Genomic DNA, 13,982 nt, shown 5'->3' with positions numbered 1-13,982 from the left:
AACCTGGGAAGCGGAGGTTGCAGTGAGCCAAGATCATGCCATTGTACTCCAGCCTGGGCAACAAGAGCGAAACTCCGTCTTAAAAATAAACAAACAAACAAAACAAAAAAAAAAAATTTATTTTTTTTTCCTTTGTTTAGTTTTTCAGACAGGATCTTCCTCTGTCACCCAGGCTGGAGCACAGCGGCAAAATCATAGCTCATTGCAGCCTTGACTTCCTGGGTTCCAGCGATTCTCCCACCTCAAATCCCAAGTAACTGGAATGACATAATCACATAATCTTTTTTCTTTTTTCTTTTTTTTTTTTTTTTTTTTGAGATGGAGTCTCGCTCTGTCGCCCAGGCTGGAGTGCAGTGGCGCAATCTCGGCTCACTGCGAGCTCCGCCTCCCGGGTTCACGCCATTCTCCTGCCTCAGCCTCTCCGAGTAGCTGGGACTACAGGCGCCCGCCACCATGCCCGGCTAATTTTTTGTATTTTTAGTAGAGACGAGGTTTCACCATGGTCTCGATCTCCTGACCTCGTGATCCGCCCGCCTCGGCCTCCCAAAGTGCTGGGATTACAAGCGTGAGCCACCGCGCCCAGCCGTATATAATCTTTTTTCTTTTCTTTTTTTTTTTTTTTAAGAGAGGAGGTCTTGTTTTGTTGCCCAGGAGGCTGGTCTTGAACTCCTGGACTCAAGTGATCCTCCTGCCTTGGCCTTCCGAAATGCTGTGATTATAGGCATGAGCCGCTGCACCCCAGCAAAAACCAAAAACGCTGTTGATAGAATGAACTTAGGCCAGGCAGGGTCGCTCATGCCTGCAATCCCAGCACTTTGAGAGGTTGAGCCGGGTGGATCACTTGAGGTCAGGAGTTCAAGACCAGCTTGACCAACATGGTGAAAACCTGTCTCTACTAAAAATACAAAAATTAGCCGGCGTGGTGGTGCATGCCTATAGTCCCAGCTACTTGGGAGGCTGCGGCAGGAGAATCGCTTGAACCTGGGAGGCAGAGGTTGCAGTGAGTCAAGATCATGCCGTTGCACTACAGCCTGGGCAACAGAGTGAGACTCTGTCTCCAAAAAAAAAAAAAAAGAAAGAAAGAATGAACACACTCAACACAGCAAATCTGGTCTGTGACATGTGGTCTGCGACTTTAGATTGGGTATGGATTTGGTGGGGCGCGGAGGCTCACACCTGCAATCCCAGCACTTTGGGAGGTCGAGCCGGGTGAATCACTTGAGGTCAGGAGTTCGAGACCAGTCTGGCCAACATGGTGAAACCCCGTCTCTACTAAAAATACAAAAATTAGCCGGGTGTGGTGGTGGGTGCCTGTAATCCCAGCTACTTGAGAGGCTGAGGCAGGAGAATCACTTGAACCCGGGAGGCAGAGGTTTCAGTGAGCCGTGACTGTGCCATTGCACTCCAGCCTGGGCAACAAGAGTGAAACTCTGTCTCAAAAAGAGAAAAAGAAAAAAAGATTGAGTATGGATTCTTATTGGATGGGGATGTGTGGGTGTGAATTTGGGCCAGACCAGGCCTTGGATGTGAGTTCTGATTGTTGGAGGTTGTCTAGGTGTGCCTTCCATTTGCATAGGGGAGGTTGGGTATGAACTGAGGTGGACAGAATTCAGGGGTCTCCAGGCATGCAGAGGGTTATCTGGTTGGATGTGGCCCTCTGGTTGTAATTCCACCAAAGGAGATCCTCAGGTTCGGGTCTTGATGTGGGTGTAGGGCAGGCCCCTAGCAACCCAGGGCAACCCAGACACCAGGCCAGTGGGATGGTTTTCCCTTAGCTCCAGATGCTACAAGTATCCCCTACCCATCTCTTGATCCCCCTTCCCCATCCCCTATCTAGCTGATCCTGGGAGGAGTTGTCAGTCAAGAGAACCTATCTAGACACTTCACTAGTACATAAGCCTTTATTTGGGGAGGGATGCTTGGGGAGCTGCCTCCAGCTCCTGTGCTGCACAGAGGCAGGATTTCTTAAAGCATTTTCCCTGAATGAGGAAGACTGTAGACTGTCCTCTGCCAATGCTAGTTAGGTGTGCCAGAGGCCAAAGTGCCAAAGCTCGGTGGAGAAGGTTTCTGATGCATAGGAGGGAGGCATTCACATATCTCAGGGCCACTTGTGAATGAGGGCAGGGAGGCGAGGGGGGCCTAGAAGCTGAATGGGCATGTAAGACTTGATCAAAACAGAAACCTGGACCCTGCATCATGTCCTGTGACCCACCCTCCACTGTGGTGTAACCCTGGAACAGTCATTTTTCCTCTCTCAGCCTGTTTCCTCTCATCGGGGGAATATAGGCAGTTGTGTCTGCCTGGGGTGAGCGGAAAGAGGATTACTTCTGTCCACAGGCCACCTGCCTCTACCGCTCTGGCCAAATGAGGCAGGTTGGATGCCGCCAAGTTTCCAGCAGGCTCTAGAGCTATCCTAGAATTTGGGTAAGAGGAAGACAACGGTTCTAGTCTCAGGTTTTCCCAGGATTTGTCCAAGACTTGGGGCCCAGCCAGGTCCTCTCCTCTTGTAGGTGGCAGGAATAGAGTGAGACCTGGAGAGGTGGACAGGAAGGGCTGGGTTTGGGCCCACTCCCACCTGGGGAGCTGGCGACAGAGGTGTGTGTGTGTGTGTGTGTGTGTGTGTGTGTGTGTGTGTGTGTGTGGCCATTGTCACTTCTCCAAGGCTAGAATGCTGGGGAAGCTGTGGGCTGGACTGGGGCCTTCGGGAGGGCAAGAGGCCCTTGAGTCCAGGATGCCTTGGTGTCTAAATTGCCCTGCTGCTCTGGAACAGACCTAGGCATTGCAGCGGGCAGGCTGGGGCTGGGGCATGGCGATGGGGAGAGAAGCAAGAAGAGCTCCAGGGAGCAGAGGGCACCACAGTGCCTCCTCCCAGCACTGCTTCCCTGCCCCCTGGCCCCAGTGCTATTTGAAGTGAGACAGGAAGTGAGCAACAGGGTAGCTGGGCCCATCGATGCCCAGGCCCTGGCAGAGGCCCAGCAGGCGGAGGCGGGCCTCGGTGGGGCTGGGCCCGGCACAGGCCACACTGCAGTAGGGCTCCTCGTACTCGCCAGGCACCAGGGCCTCCTCCAGCAGATTGAGGCGTAGCAGGCCACGGTCGTGCAGGGCCTGCAGGGTCTCACGGCTGGCGGTGGAACTCAGGGCCTGTAGGTGCTGGGACACAAGGCACATGACGCCCACCAGATGGCCACGAGCACGTGGGCGGGTGGGCAGGGCAGGCCGCAGGCCGCAGGCCACCATAACAGCAGCCAGCAGCAGGTCCACGCCATAGAGCTCCAGGATCCAATCACGCAGGTAGAAGCCACCCATGCGGGGGTTGATCTCAATAAGCCGAGGCCCAGCCCCGGTCAGCTTGAGCTCCACGTTGAAGACTCCATCGAGCAGCCCACAGCCCAGGCAACAGCGAAAGGCTGCCTGAACCATCTGTGCCTCCTGCTCTGGTGCCAGCCCGGTAGGCATGCAGGCTGCTGTCTCAGTGAAGCCAGGCAGCCTCGTAGGGCCATTGTCGGAGACAAAGGCAGCCAGCAGCCGCCCACCAAACAACACCAGGTCCACATCGTGCTCGGTGCCCTCCACAAACTCCATCAGCAGCATGGCATTGCCCCAGCCCAGCCCAATGCCTGGGTGGTCAGCCTCGCCCTGCAAGTCTCGGGTAATCCGGGAAAAGTGCTCATGGCACTGTGGCGCATCCTCTACCAGCCGCACGCCCACCGCACCTGCCCCGAACTCCAGCTTCATGACACCTGGAAGGGGTACCTGGTGCACGGCCCTCTCTACATCAGCCTCGCTCTCCAGTGGGCAGCAGGGCACAGCATGGAGGGAGGGCGCAGGCCAGGGTGGGCCATGGTGGCGCAACAGGTGCAGCTGGGTGAGGCTCTTCTGCTTAGCCAGGCGCATGGCAGCTGGGGAGCTGCAGGGCAGGCCTAGCTCCTGGCAGAGCAGGGCTGTGAGCACCAGGCAGTCGTCCCAGTAGGAGAAGCAGCCATCTAGCTTGAGGCCGCGAGCCCGTACCAACTCTGCCAGCAGCCGTGCGTTCTCCTCATCCCTCCGGTGCTCGGTCATGTCAAAGTGGATGAAGGTCTGTACCAACTGTGATGCAAAGTGGTTGGGGTCTGACTCCACGAGGTGCAGCTGCAGAAGCCACAGGGCGGGGCATATCCAGGTCAGCTAGTACTGGGCGCTAGAGGGATAGGATGGGGCCTAGGAGGGCCCAGGCCTTCGGGGGATACGAGTGCACAAACACTATGTGCTCAATAAATATGTGTTGAGGATTGACTGAATAAATGGAAGGGGCAGAAGTGGGACACCTAATACAGGCTGGAGGGGAGGGAAGGCATCCTAGAGGAGGCAATGCCTAAGCTGGGAGCTGAAGAATAAGAGTCAGCCAGGTGGCTGCAGGAGGAAAAGGCATGATCTGGGTGGGAGGGGCTGCAGCACAGATAAGAGGGTGTGAGAGAGCACAGCAGACTCTTTCCCACGGGCAGCCTCACTGGCCGGGGACTGCACAGAAACTACCAGGGCTGGGGCTTGGGACAAGTGGTTTGGTCATCATTCACCCCATGTGCTCTGACACTGGGAAGTGCCCACGGAGGAATCCAGTAGGGCCCCGTGCCCCTAAAGCTTACTGCCTGCTGGGGGAACCCAGGGCAGGGCAGCCTCTGAAGAGAGAGGGAGGGTGGCTCTCTGCAAAGTAACACAGCCTCAGCAGTGGAGTGACATTCCAAGTGGAGAAAACACTGAGCAAGGCAGGGGACACAGAGGTGGTGTCCCCAGGGGGTGCTGCATGGTGGGAGAGGGGAGAGGAGGCCAGTGTGCTAGATTAGGGCCAGTTTGAGACGGCCTCAGTTTTCTTATCTGTTCAGTGGGGATAAGAATGTCTACTCGAAGCCGGGCGCGGTGGCTCACGCCTGTAATCCTAGCACTTTGGGAGGCCGAGGCGGGTGGATCACCTGAGGTCAGGAGTTTGAGACCAGCCTGACCAACATGGAGAAACCCCATCTCTACTAAAAATACAAAAAAAATTAGCCAGGCGTGGAGGCGCATGCCTGTAATCCCAGTTACTCAGGAGGCTGAGGCAGGAGAATCACTTGAACCCAGGAGACGGAGGTTGTGGTGAGCTGAGATCATAAAAAGAATGTCTACTCGGCTGTGCAAGGTGGCTCACACCTGTAATCCCAGCACTTTGGGAGGCCGAAGCAGGAGGATCGCTTGAGCTCAGGAGTTCAACACCATCCTGGGCAACAGAGTGAGATCCTGTCTCTACTAAAAATTTTAAAAATTAGCCGGGCAGGCGGGGCATGGTGGCTCACACCTGTAATCCCGGTTCTTTGGGAGGCCAAAGCGGGCAGATCACTTGAGGTCAGGAGTTCGAGACCAGCCTGGCCAACATGGTGAAACCCTGTCTCTACTAAAAATACAAAAATTAGCCGGGCATGTTGGCGCGCGCCTGTAATCCTAGTTACTCCAGAGGCTGAGGCACGAGATTCACTTGAACCCAGGAGGCAGAGATTGCAATGGGCCGAGATTGCACCATTCCACTCCAGCCTGGGAGACAGAGCAAGACTCCGTATTAAAAAAAAAAAAAAAAAAAGGCCAGGCACGGTGGCTCACGCCTGTAATCCCAGCACTTTGGGAGGCCGAGGCGGTTGGATCACGAGGTCAGGAGATCGAGACCATCCTGGCTAACATGATGAAACCCCATCTCTACTAAAAATACAAAAAGTTAGCCAGGCATGGTGGCAGGCGCCTGTAGTCCCAGCTACTCGGGAGGCTGAGGCAGGAGAATGGCGTGAACCCGGGAGGTTGCAGTGAGCCGAGATCACGCCACTGCACCCAGCCTGGGTGACAGAGCAAGACTCCGTCTCAAAAAAAAAAAGAAAAAAAAATTAGCTGGGCATGGTGGCACGTGCCTGTAGTCTCAGCTACTAGGGAGGCTGAGGTGGGAGGATCACTTCAGCCCAGGAAGTCGAGGCTGCAGTGAGCTGTGATCGCACCACCGCACTCCAGTCTGGTCAACAGATTGAGACCCTGTCTCAAAAAAAAAAAAAAAAAAAATTCTACCTGCCTGGCTCGCTCCAGATTCTGTAAAGTGATGCCCTGCTATGAACTTGATTCAGGATCTGTATGCGGCTCCCCAGCACCCTCTGCGGGTCCTGGGTGCCAAGTGTCAGGAATTCAACCTCAAAGGGCCCGCCCTTTCCCCAAGACAGAGCCAGGCTCCTTAGCCTGGCATTCAAGGCCCCCACTCTGGCGCTAACGCTGTCTCTCGCCCAGCCCATCTACCCAGGCTCCTCTCCTCTTTCTGTGGAGGACTCCCTGCCCTCCCCAGGGCCTCTCACTCCAGGCAGGGACAGAACTAGCGGAGTCCCCTCACCCTCGCAGGGCGGCGGACTCAGCCCCTACATCTGGGCTTCCGTGTACCTGGCCAGGATGCCCCGCCCAAGCACCGCCCCTAGCGCGGGTGGTCCCGCCCCAAGGACGCCCTTTTGCTCCAGGCCCCGCCCCGGGATCCCGACTCCACCACTCGGGCCAGGACCTGGGGCCCGGCCAGGACCTGGGGCCCAGCCCCGCCCCGCGCCCCGCCCACCTGGAGCCCGTAGTCGCGCGCCGCCTCCCACACGAACTTCTTGCTGACGCCGCCAGCACCGACCACCAGCAGCTGCTTTCCCTCCATGAGGCAGCGCGCCGACCGCCGAAGCATGGTCTCCACCAGCGGCGCGGCCGCCGCGTCGTCGGCCGCCGGCCCCAGCCGCGGCGCGGCCCACAGCCCCTCGAGCGCGCCGCACGCCTCCAGGCACAGGCCGCCGTTCAGCTCCAGGGCCACTGGGGTCAGCACGCCGCCGGCCGCCGTCAGCGCGAAATCCACGCCTGTGCCGGGCGGGGGCGCGAGCTCAGCGCCGGCAGCCCCCGCCCTCCAGCCCCTGGCCCTCGGCTCCCGGTCCCGGCCCCGGCCGCCCTCACTCACCCAGGAAGTCCGTGTGCGCCCGGCGCCCGCCGCGCTGCTCGGCACTCAGGCCGGCCTCCAGAGCCAGCACGGCGGCCAGCGCGGCCTCGGCCGCTGCCTTGACGCGCTGCCGCACGGCCGCCACCTGCGCCTCCTCGCCCAGGCCGCACTGGGCCAGCGCCACCTCCAGCGTCCTCGGCAGGGAGTTGTGGTGCTGTAGAGGGCGGTCCCCGCGGCCCACGCCGCACACCACCTGGGCAGGGGGCGGCTCAGGGGGAGGCCCACACACTCCTGCCCCCCACGCACACCCCCACCGCCTTGTGCCAAGATTCAGACCAGACACCTCACTGGACATTCAAGAAGCTGCGTCCTCCAACGTGTCTTAAATTGCACACGAGCTATTCCTGCCACTCCTCATCTGGTCCCCAGACCTCTCCAGGGATTCTATCCAGGCTTCCAGGCCCAGCTGGGGTCCCCCTCCAGGACGGCTCCTGCAGCCCTGGGGGCCTGGGCCACCCTGGTGTGCCCCACCCTAGCATCTCCCTGGGGTGCACCTCTCCCTACCCCACTGGAGCTCCCTGAGGGCAGGGTCGAATCTCTCCCTCTCAGTGTAGCCTAGAGCTGGGTACTCAGGAGGGTCCGTAAACCTTCCTGAACTCCCCAGCTTAGAGGCCCCTCCTGAAGGGGTCCAGGCACTAGAGGGTTATCAGGAAGCCCTGGGTCAGCCTCTACGTGGGCAAGAGCTCTCTGGGAAGACCATTCAGCCCCCTGGGCCCTGGTACTACCCAGCGTGGGGCTGAGCACAGGGGCAGGGGCTCTTGGTGTGGGAGGGATTCTGGAAGGGTTGCAGGAGAGGGAAGACGGGTCAGACCCAGTAGTTTCCCCAGAGGCAACTACGACCCCCCCTAAGGATTTTGTCCTCTCTGCCCAGAGATGGCTCAGGGGCCCTTGGCAAACCACTACTGGGACTGGGCTGGGGTGTGGCGGGCAGGGTCACAACCTGGGCCTGGGCCACGCTCACCTTGCTCAGCAGTGGCCTGTCGCCCTGTGTCCGACACACCACAGCACAGATTCGCACGGCCAGGCCAGGGCCGGGTGAAGGACCATCTAGGAGAAGACGGGGAGGTCTAAGGCCAGCACAGAGTGGCCAGAAGGCCACACCAAACTCCCATCCCTGGCCAGCCCAGGTGGCTCTCACCTGAGCAGGGCAGCTGGACAGGTGGGTACACAGCCTCCACCAGGACACTCTCCTCCTCCTCCAGCTTCTCCAGCAGCGCCAGCACTGTGTCCACCACTGCACCCAGCTCTACCCGCGGGTGCAGACGCAATGCCTGCCGCCCCCGCCAGCGCCAGCCACTGAGCTTCACAGCCACCTGCAGCAAGGAGGGGAAAGGGGCCTCCTGGACACCACCCCAGGTACTGCAGGGTGGGGCGCTTCCGCCACAGGAGCCGGTGAGTAAACTGAGGCAAAAGGGCAGGGGATTGCCCTAGAGATGGGGCAGGGCAGCGGCAGGGCTAAGAGGTAGGGACACCTTCCCAGCCAGACTTGGTAACTGCCTGGGTCCCATCCTGCTGGCATCTGTACAGACCTCAGGGTGGGCGAGAGTCTGTTACCTGCAGGATATCGCCCAGGGCCTCGGAGCGCAGAAAAGCTTCCACTTCCTCTTTCACCAGCGTCTCCTGGCCCTCTTTGCCACTCAGCTCCACCAGCCGTAGCCCTGGGCTGGCATCCCCTCCCCGCAGCAGCCCTGGCGGCTTGTAGGTGAAAGCCAGGGTCTCTGGCACAGCCACACCACCCTGCTGGGCCAGCAACTGCCTTGTCAGCAGCCGGTCCTCCAGCAGCCGGGCCAGCTCAGCCGAAGCTCCTGTGGGGCAGGTCAGGTCACGGGCGAGTTCTGCTGCCTCTCGGCCCCGGCCGGGCCCCAGGCCCAGGCCTGCCAGAAAGTAGGTGGCACGACGTGGGGGGACAAAGTCATCCAGGAATGTCAGGCCCCCAGGGTGGAAGCTCACAGCCTTGGAGACTAGCAGGGCTGCCTCACCCGGCTGCCCGGGTGCTGGCACCTTCATCAGCCAAGCAGGGGACAGGCAAAGGAGCATGTTTCCTGTGGGCAGAGAAGGCAAGTGGCTGGCCAGGGAAGGCTTGATGCCCCATGCCCGGGCCCCTGGATAGCGGAGTGGAAGCAGCTGATCCCAGAACCCATCCCCACTCAGCATGGCAGCTGCTCTGGTGGAATGCAGGCAGTTGCCAGGGTTGGCGGGTATTTTGGGATGTGGCTGGGCCAGGGCAGGACTGCCCTTTCTATAGAAGGGGATGGGGAAACTTGAGCACACACTCACCCGGGCTCTGGACCCCACCCTCCAGCAGCACAGGCAGAAAGGTGCTGGGGGAGCCCAGAACGCACAAGGTCACCTCCGCCCCAGGACAGCCTCGGGAAAGAGAACATGGCCCAGCTCACCAGGGGCGCCCTTGCTGTCTCTCTGCCCACCTTCCACCACCTCCACACCCATGGCCCCACCCTGGGCCCCCAGAGTTTTCCAAGGAATTGGACGAGACAGGGGACAGGCAGGGAGTGGAGGTGCCCGCCAGTCCTGCCCTGTGAAGCTGGTTTCCCCTTTCTGCAGCTGTTCCAGAGGTGCCATAGACTGGGTGACTAGAGACCTGCATTCTAGCCCGAGCTCTGACTTTCTGTGTAACCTTGGAGGAGTCAGTGTTCCTCCAAGCCTCAGTTTCCCAGTTTGTACAATGGGACCAAGTCTGTGATTCTCAGGTATTCTATCTGTGAACCCTCTGTCCACAGAAAGTCTGGTATATACAACAGGTGTGGAGGGGCAGAAGGGGAGGAGTCTGGGGGGTCTCAGCTGCTGAGCTGCCTCCACCACAGCTCCCAAGACCTTTCTTTAGAAGCTTCAGTGCCACACAACGTGGTTTCCCAATCCCAGGGCTGGGTCTTTTTGGGGAGGGGGTGAGGGCAGGGAGCCCAATCCTTGACCTCACTGGTGCCAGATGCCCTTGCAAACGATGTCTGCCTACCCTAGGCCAACTGGCTGTGCCTTCCCTGCCTTCAGATGGAACCAGAGCCTAGGGGAAGGGGCTGACCTTGACAGGGATGAGAAAGACTGGGCTGAGGGCCCCTCCCTGCCCCCAGAGGTGCCCCCCTCCAGGGAGCCCTTGGGCACCTGTGCGGGGCACCTGGCTGCGGTCCTGGGTCTCCGGAAGGCCAGCTTGCTGCAGACAGCTCTGCAGGAGGCTGTAGTAGTAGACACTCCAAGCCCGGGCCTCGGCCCCCTCGGGGGATCCCTTGCAGTCCAGGCCCACGTCCTGGCGCCAGGAGCCAGGGAAGCAGCCTGTGGGCGGCAGGCCAGAGCCCCCTCCCCAGGGGCCCTCTTCCTCCAGGTCCTTGGAGCCCAGTGGGCAATCCCACTCGGGACCCGATGGATCCAGGGAGAGCTGAGAGGGCAGAAGTGGTGGGTCTTGGGCAGGGTGGGCCAGTGGGCACATTAAGTCACCCAAGGGTGTAAGCCCCCCACTCTCCCAGCCTGGGCTATGTTCAGAGCTGACACCATCCCGGGGACTAGGAGAGGAAAGGCTTGTGTTGGGGGTGAAGGCTTGTTAATGGGAACGCAACCGTGGGAGTGCTTTGTAAACTGTTCTGTGTGGTGCCCCTGGGGGGATGGCAGGAAGCAATGTCCTGCTGGCCAGCCCCTCCCGCTCCCACCATGCTGGGCTCCGCCTTAGCTTGCTTCACAGCAGCAGAGTTTTCTGCTTGTTTTGTTCATGGAGGCAACCCCAGCACCTAAAGCGTGCCTGGCACACAGCCACTTTTCAGTAAGTGTTTGTTGACTGAAGAGTAGATGAATGAACGAACCCAGCCATCACTCTGGGGTGGCTTATTTCTCTCTTATGACCTGGCATGGAGTGTGCTGATACCTAAATGTGATTCCACTGTCATCCCCGCATAGGTCTTGAAGCCCTACTGTGTGCCCAGCCCTGGGCTAGACATGAGGAGACTAGACAGTATCCCCTCTGCAGATATTTTGAGTCATGGAAATGCTTTCTTTGGATGAAACCTAACATCCCTCCCCTCTCTGAGGCTGGCACCCCCCCCATATGGGGCTGCTGGGAGGCTTCGTGTGAATGGAATTCTTGTTCGTTGCAGTCCCCAGGCCTGGACAGGCCTGGCAGCTGGGTCTGTCCTCCAGGGGACAGGCTCAGCCACCTTGAGCAAGTCGTGAGGGCTCTTTGGGCCTTGTTGCCTGAGGGCTCTTTGGGCCTTGTTGCCTGGTGTCTGCCCTCTCCCATCCCCTGGGGGCTGATGAGGCTGGGACGAAGAGAATCTCTTGGTTGTTGGGAGATGGTGTGCTGTGGCCCAGACGGCAGAGGACTGGGCCTCACTCCTGGGCTCGAATCCCAGTTTGCCAGGGCCAGAGCCTCTGTGCCGTCTCCTAGAAGGTGAGCTCCCTGAGGGGCCATGGAATGAATGAATGTCATAGGGCACTAAGAGTGCCCTGCTCCCAGGACGCAGCCGCAGGGTGGGGGTGGGGGAGCTGGTTGTGGGTCTGAGCTGTCTGCAGGGGGCAACTCCCAGGCTTAGGTCCTGGGTGCTGTCTGCTGTCCTCTGGGCCCACTCTCTGCCCAGGGACTTGGGCCTTGTCGGGGAGGGACCACAGGAGACTCACCATCTCGTGGGTGGAGTGGCTGAGAGACTGATGGCAGAGACAGAGGGACAGAGAGACGAAGGAGTCAGGGCAGCCAAGTCCCTGCCTGGCCTTCCAGCCCCTAGACTTTGGGAGTGGAGAGGTGGCCGACACCTGTCCCTGCAGAGAGAGGCCAAGGCCGCCCCACCCCCACCCGGAAGATGGGGAGGAATTTCTGCTGCCCAGACCGAGTGGCTCCTGCCCCAGCGCGGCTCACAGGTCCTTCCTGCCCTGGGGTCCCAGCTCGGCTCTGCCCCTCCAGCGCGGGGGGGGAGTGGGGGGCGCCGGGTCCCGGGGGTGGGGGGCGTAGCGTCGAGGGTCCCGCCGCGGGGCGCGGGCGCCCGGGGCCCTCGTCCCCGCGACTCCTGCCCCCGCCTCCCCCCTCCCTGGCTCTCCCCAGGGCGGGGCCGGAGCCGGGGTACCTGGCGGCGGCAGCGGCTCGGCGGGCGTGGCGGGCGGACTCGGACCGGGCGGGATGCAGCAGCGGCGGCGGTGGCAGTGGCACAGCGCCCGGCCCAAGCGGCGCCGCTTTATATAGAAACGCCTGGGGCATGCCCAGTGCCCAGCGGGGGCGGCGCGGGGCGGACGGACCGACAGGGACCGATAGGGACCCGCCGGGGACGCGCCCCCCCCTCACGCCCGTCAGCCACGAAAACGTCCCAGACCTGGGGGCGTGGGGCGGGACACAGACCCAGCAGGAGGAGGGCATGGAGCAGGCAGGGAGAGACGGGGATCTTCAGAGACACAGAGGAAGCCCTGACAGAGGGCCAGGTACGGATGGACAGGGACTGTCGTCGAGGGTCACAGACGTAGGGCTGCCATGAAGAAAGAGGGAGGCCCACCATGTAGAAGAGATGGAAAGGAGGGGTGGAGAGAGCCGGAGCGGGCAGAGACTGGTACTAGGGCCCGCCCTTAGGGGTGGGGTGCCCGGGAGAGCAGCCTGGGCTACACGGCCCTGAGCCCTACCTTTGGATGGAGGCCGGAGGTCGCAGCCCTGCAGCTTTCTGTCCCAGCTGCCAGCGCTCTGCCCTATTGCACGTTCTCCCAGAGAGGCCCTCCTGGGCCAGGGTCTCCACACATCTGTGCAGCTCCCTCCTCACTTCTGGACCCAGTGGACTTGCACACAGGGGCCAGGATGTCTATAAGATCCAGCCTCTCCTGGTGCGGTGGCTGCCTATAATCCCAGCACTTTGGGAGCCTGAGGCAGGAGGATTGCTTGAACCCAGGAGTTTGCGACCAGCCTGGGCAACATAGCAAGACCCCGTCTCTACAAAAAAAGAATTTTAAAACTGGCTGGTTGAGGTGGTGTGGGCCTGTAATCCCACCTACTTGGGAGGCTGAGGTGGGAAGATCACCTGAGCCCTGGGGATCGAGACTGCAGTGAGTCCTGGTTGTGCCACTACACTCCAGCCCGGGCAATACAGTGAGAGCCTCTCTCTCTCTCGCTCTCTTTTTTTTTTTTGAGACAGAGTTTCACTGTGTCGCCCAGGCTGGAGTGCAGTGGTGTGATCTCAGCTCACTGCCACCTCTACCTCCCAGGCTCGAGTGATTCTCCTGCCTCAGCCTCCTGAGTAGCTGGGATTACAGGCACACACCACCACGCCTGGCTAACTTTTGTGTGTTTAGTAGAGACGGGGTTTCGCCGTGTTGGCCAGGCTTGTCTTGAACTCTTGACCTCAGGTGCTCCTCCTGCCTCGGCCTCCCGATGTCCTGAGAATACAGGTGTAAGCCACTGTGCCCAGCTGAGACCTATCTCTCTTTTTTTTTTTTTTTGCCCCCTCCCCTTTTTTTTTTTTTTTTTAAGACAGAGTCTCACTCTGTCACCAAGCTGGAGTGCAGTGGCACAATCTTGGCTCACTGCAACCTCCACCTCCCTGGGTCCAGTGATTCTCCTGCCTCAGCCTCCCAAGTAGCTGGGACTACAGGTGCAAGCCACCATGCCCAGCTACTTTTGTTTTGTTTTGTTTTTGAGATGGAGTTTCGCTCTTGTTGCCCAGGCTGGAGTAGCTGGGATTACAGGCATGTGCCACCATGCCTGGCTAATTTTGTATTTTTAGTAGAGACAGGGTTTCTCCATGTCGGTCAGGCTGGTCTCAAACTCCCGACCTCAGGTGATCTGCCCGCCTCAGCCTCCCAAAGTATTAGGATTACAGGCGTGAGCCACCGCGCCCAGCCCACCCAGCTAATTTTTGTATTTTAGTGGAGACGGGGTTTCATCATGTTGGCCAGGATGGTCTCAATCTCCTGACCTCGTGATCTGCTCACCTTGACCTCCCAAAGTGCTGGGATTACAGGTGTGAGCCACTGCACCTGGCCCCCCTATCTCTTTAAAAAAAAAAAAAAAAAA

At 59.7% G+C, this 13,982-nt stretch overlaps 1 protein-coding gene across 4 annotated transcripts; it reads right to left on the bottom strand.

Annotated features, from left to right (window-relative positions):
* Window positions 1–1,135: 1,135 nt before the first annotated feature.
* On the bottom strand, window positions 1,136–12,143 carry CARNS1 (carnosine synthase 1). Of its 4 annotated transcripts, XM_032153623.2 has the most exons (10): window positions 12,058–12,143; window positions 11,618–11,644; window positions 10,118–10,388; window positions 9,278–9,367; window positions 8,555–9,042; window positions 8,139–8,313; window positions 7,962–8,047; window positions 6,962–7,193; window positions 6,584–6,864; window positions 1,136–4,128 (listed from the first exon to the last, which is right to left on the bottom strand). In XM_032153623.2, the coding sequence occupies exons 2-10, from the start codon at window positions 11,618–11,620 to the stop codon at window positions 2,902–2,904; spliced, it is 2,853 nt and encodes a 950-aa protein (XP_032009514.1). In that variant the 5' UTR covers window positions 11,621–11,644; window positions 12,058–12,143; the 3' UTR covers window positions 1,136–2,901. The 4 variants fall into 4 exon arrangements, with proteins under 4 accessions (XP_032009514.1, XP_058294984.1, XP_032009512.1 ...); XM_058439001.1 differs by lacking the exon at window positions 10,118–10,388; XM_032153621.2 differs by lacking the exons at window positions 11,618–11,644; window positions 12,058–12,143 and having other exon boundaries at window positions 10,118–11,225.
* Between the last annotated feature and the right edge of the window lie 1,839 nt (window positions 12,144–13,982).

Source organism: Hylobates moloch, unplaced genomic scaffold (assembly GCF_009828535.3).
Source record: "Hylobates moloch isolate HMO894 unplaced genomic scaffold, HMol_V3 SCAFFOLD_5, whole genome shotgun sequence".
Lineage (NCBI taxonomy): Eukaryota > Metazoa > Chordata > Mammalia > Primates > Hylobatidae > Hylobates > Hylobates moloch.
Note: the sequence above shows the minus strand (reverse complement) of the source record. Positions and strands in the feature narration are given on the sequence as shown.

What these genes read in the sequence shown, in the direction of transcription:
- CARNS1 (XM_032153621.2), bottom strand. Translation starts at nt 10,439, where the DNA reads ATGTGCCCACTGGCCCACCCTGCCCAAGACCCACCACTTCTGCCCTCT. An exon ending in CAGCCAGGTGCCCCGCACAG is followed by an intron (nt 9,368 to 10,117) that starts GTGCCCAAGGGC and finishes CTCTTTCCCGAG; the next exon opens with GCTGTCCTGGGGCGGAGGTG. An exon ending in CCCTGGGCGATATCCTGCAG is followed by an intron (nt 8,314 to 8,554) that starts GTAACAGACTCT and finishes TCCTTGCTGCAG; the next exon opens with GTGGCTGTGAAGCTCAGTGG.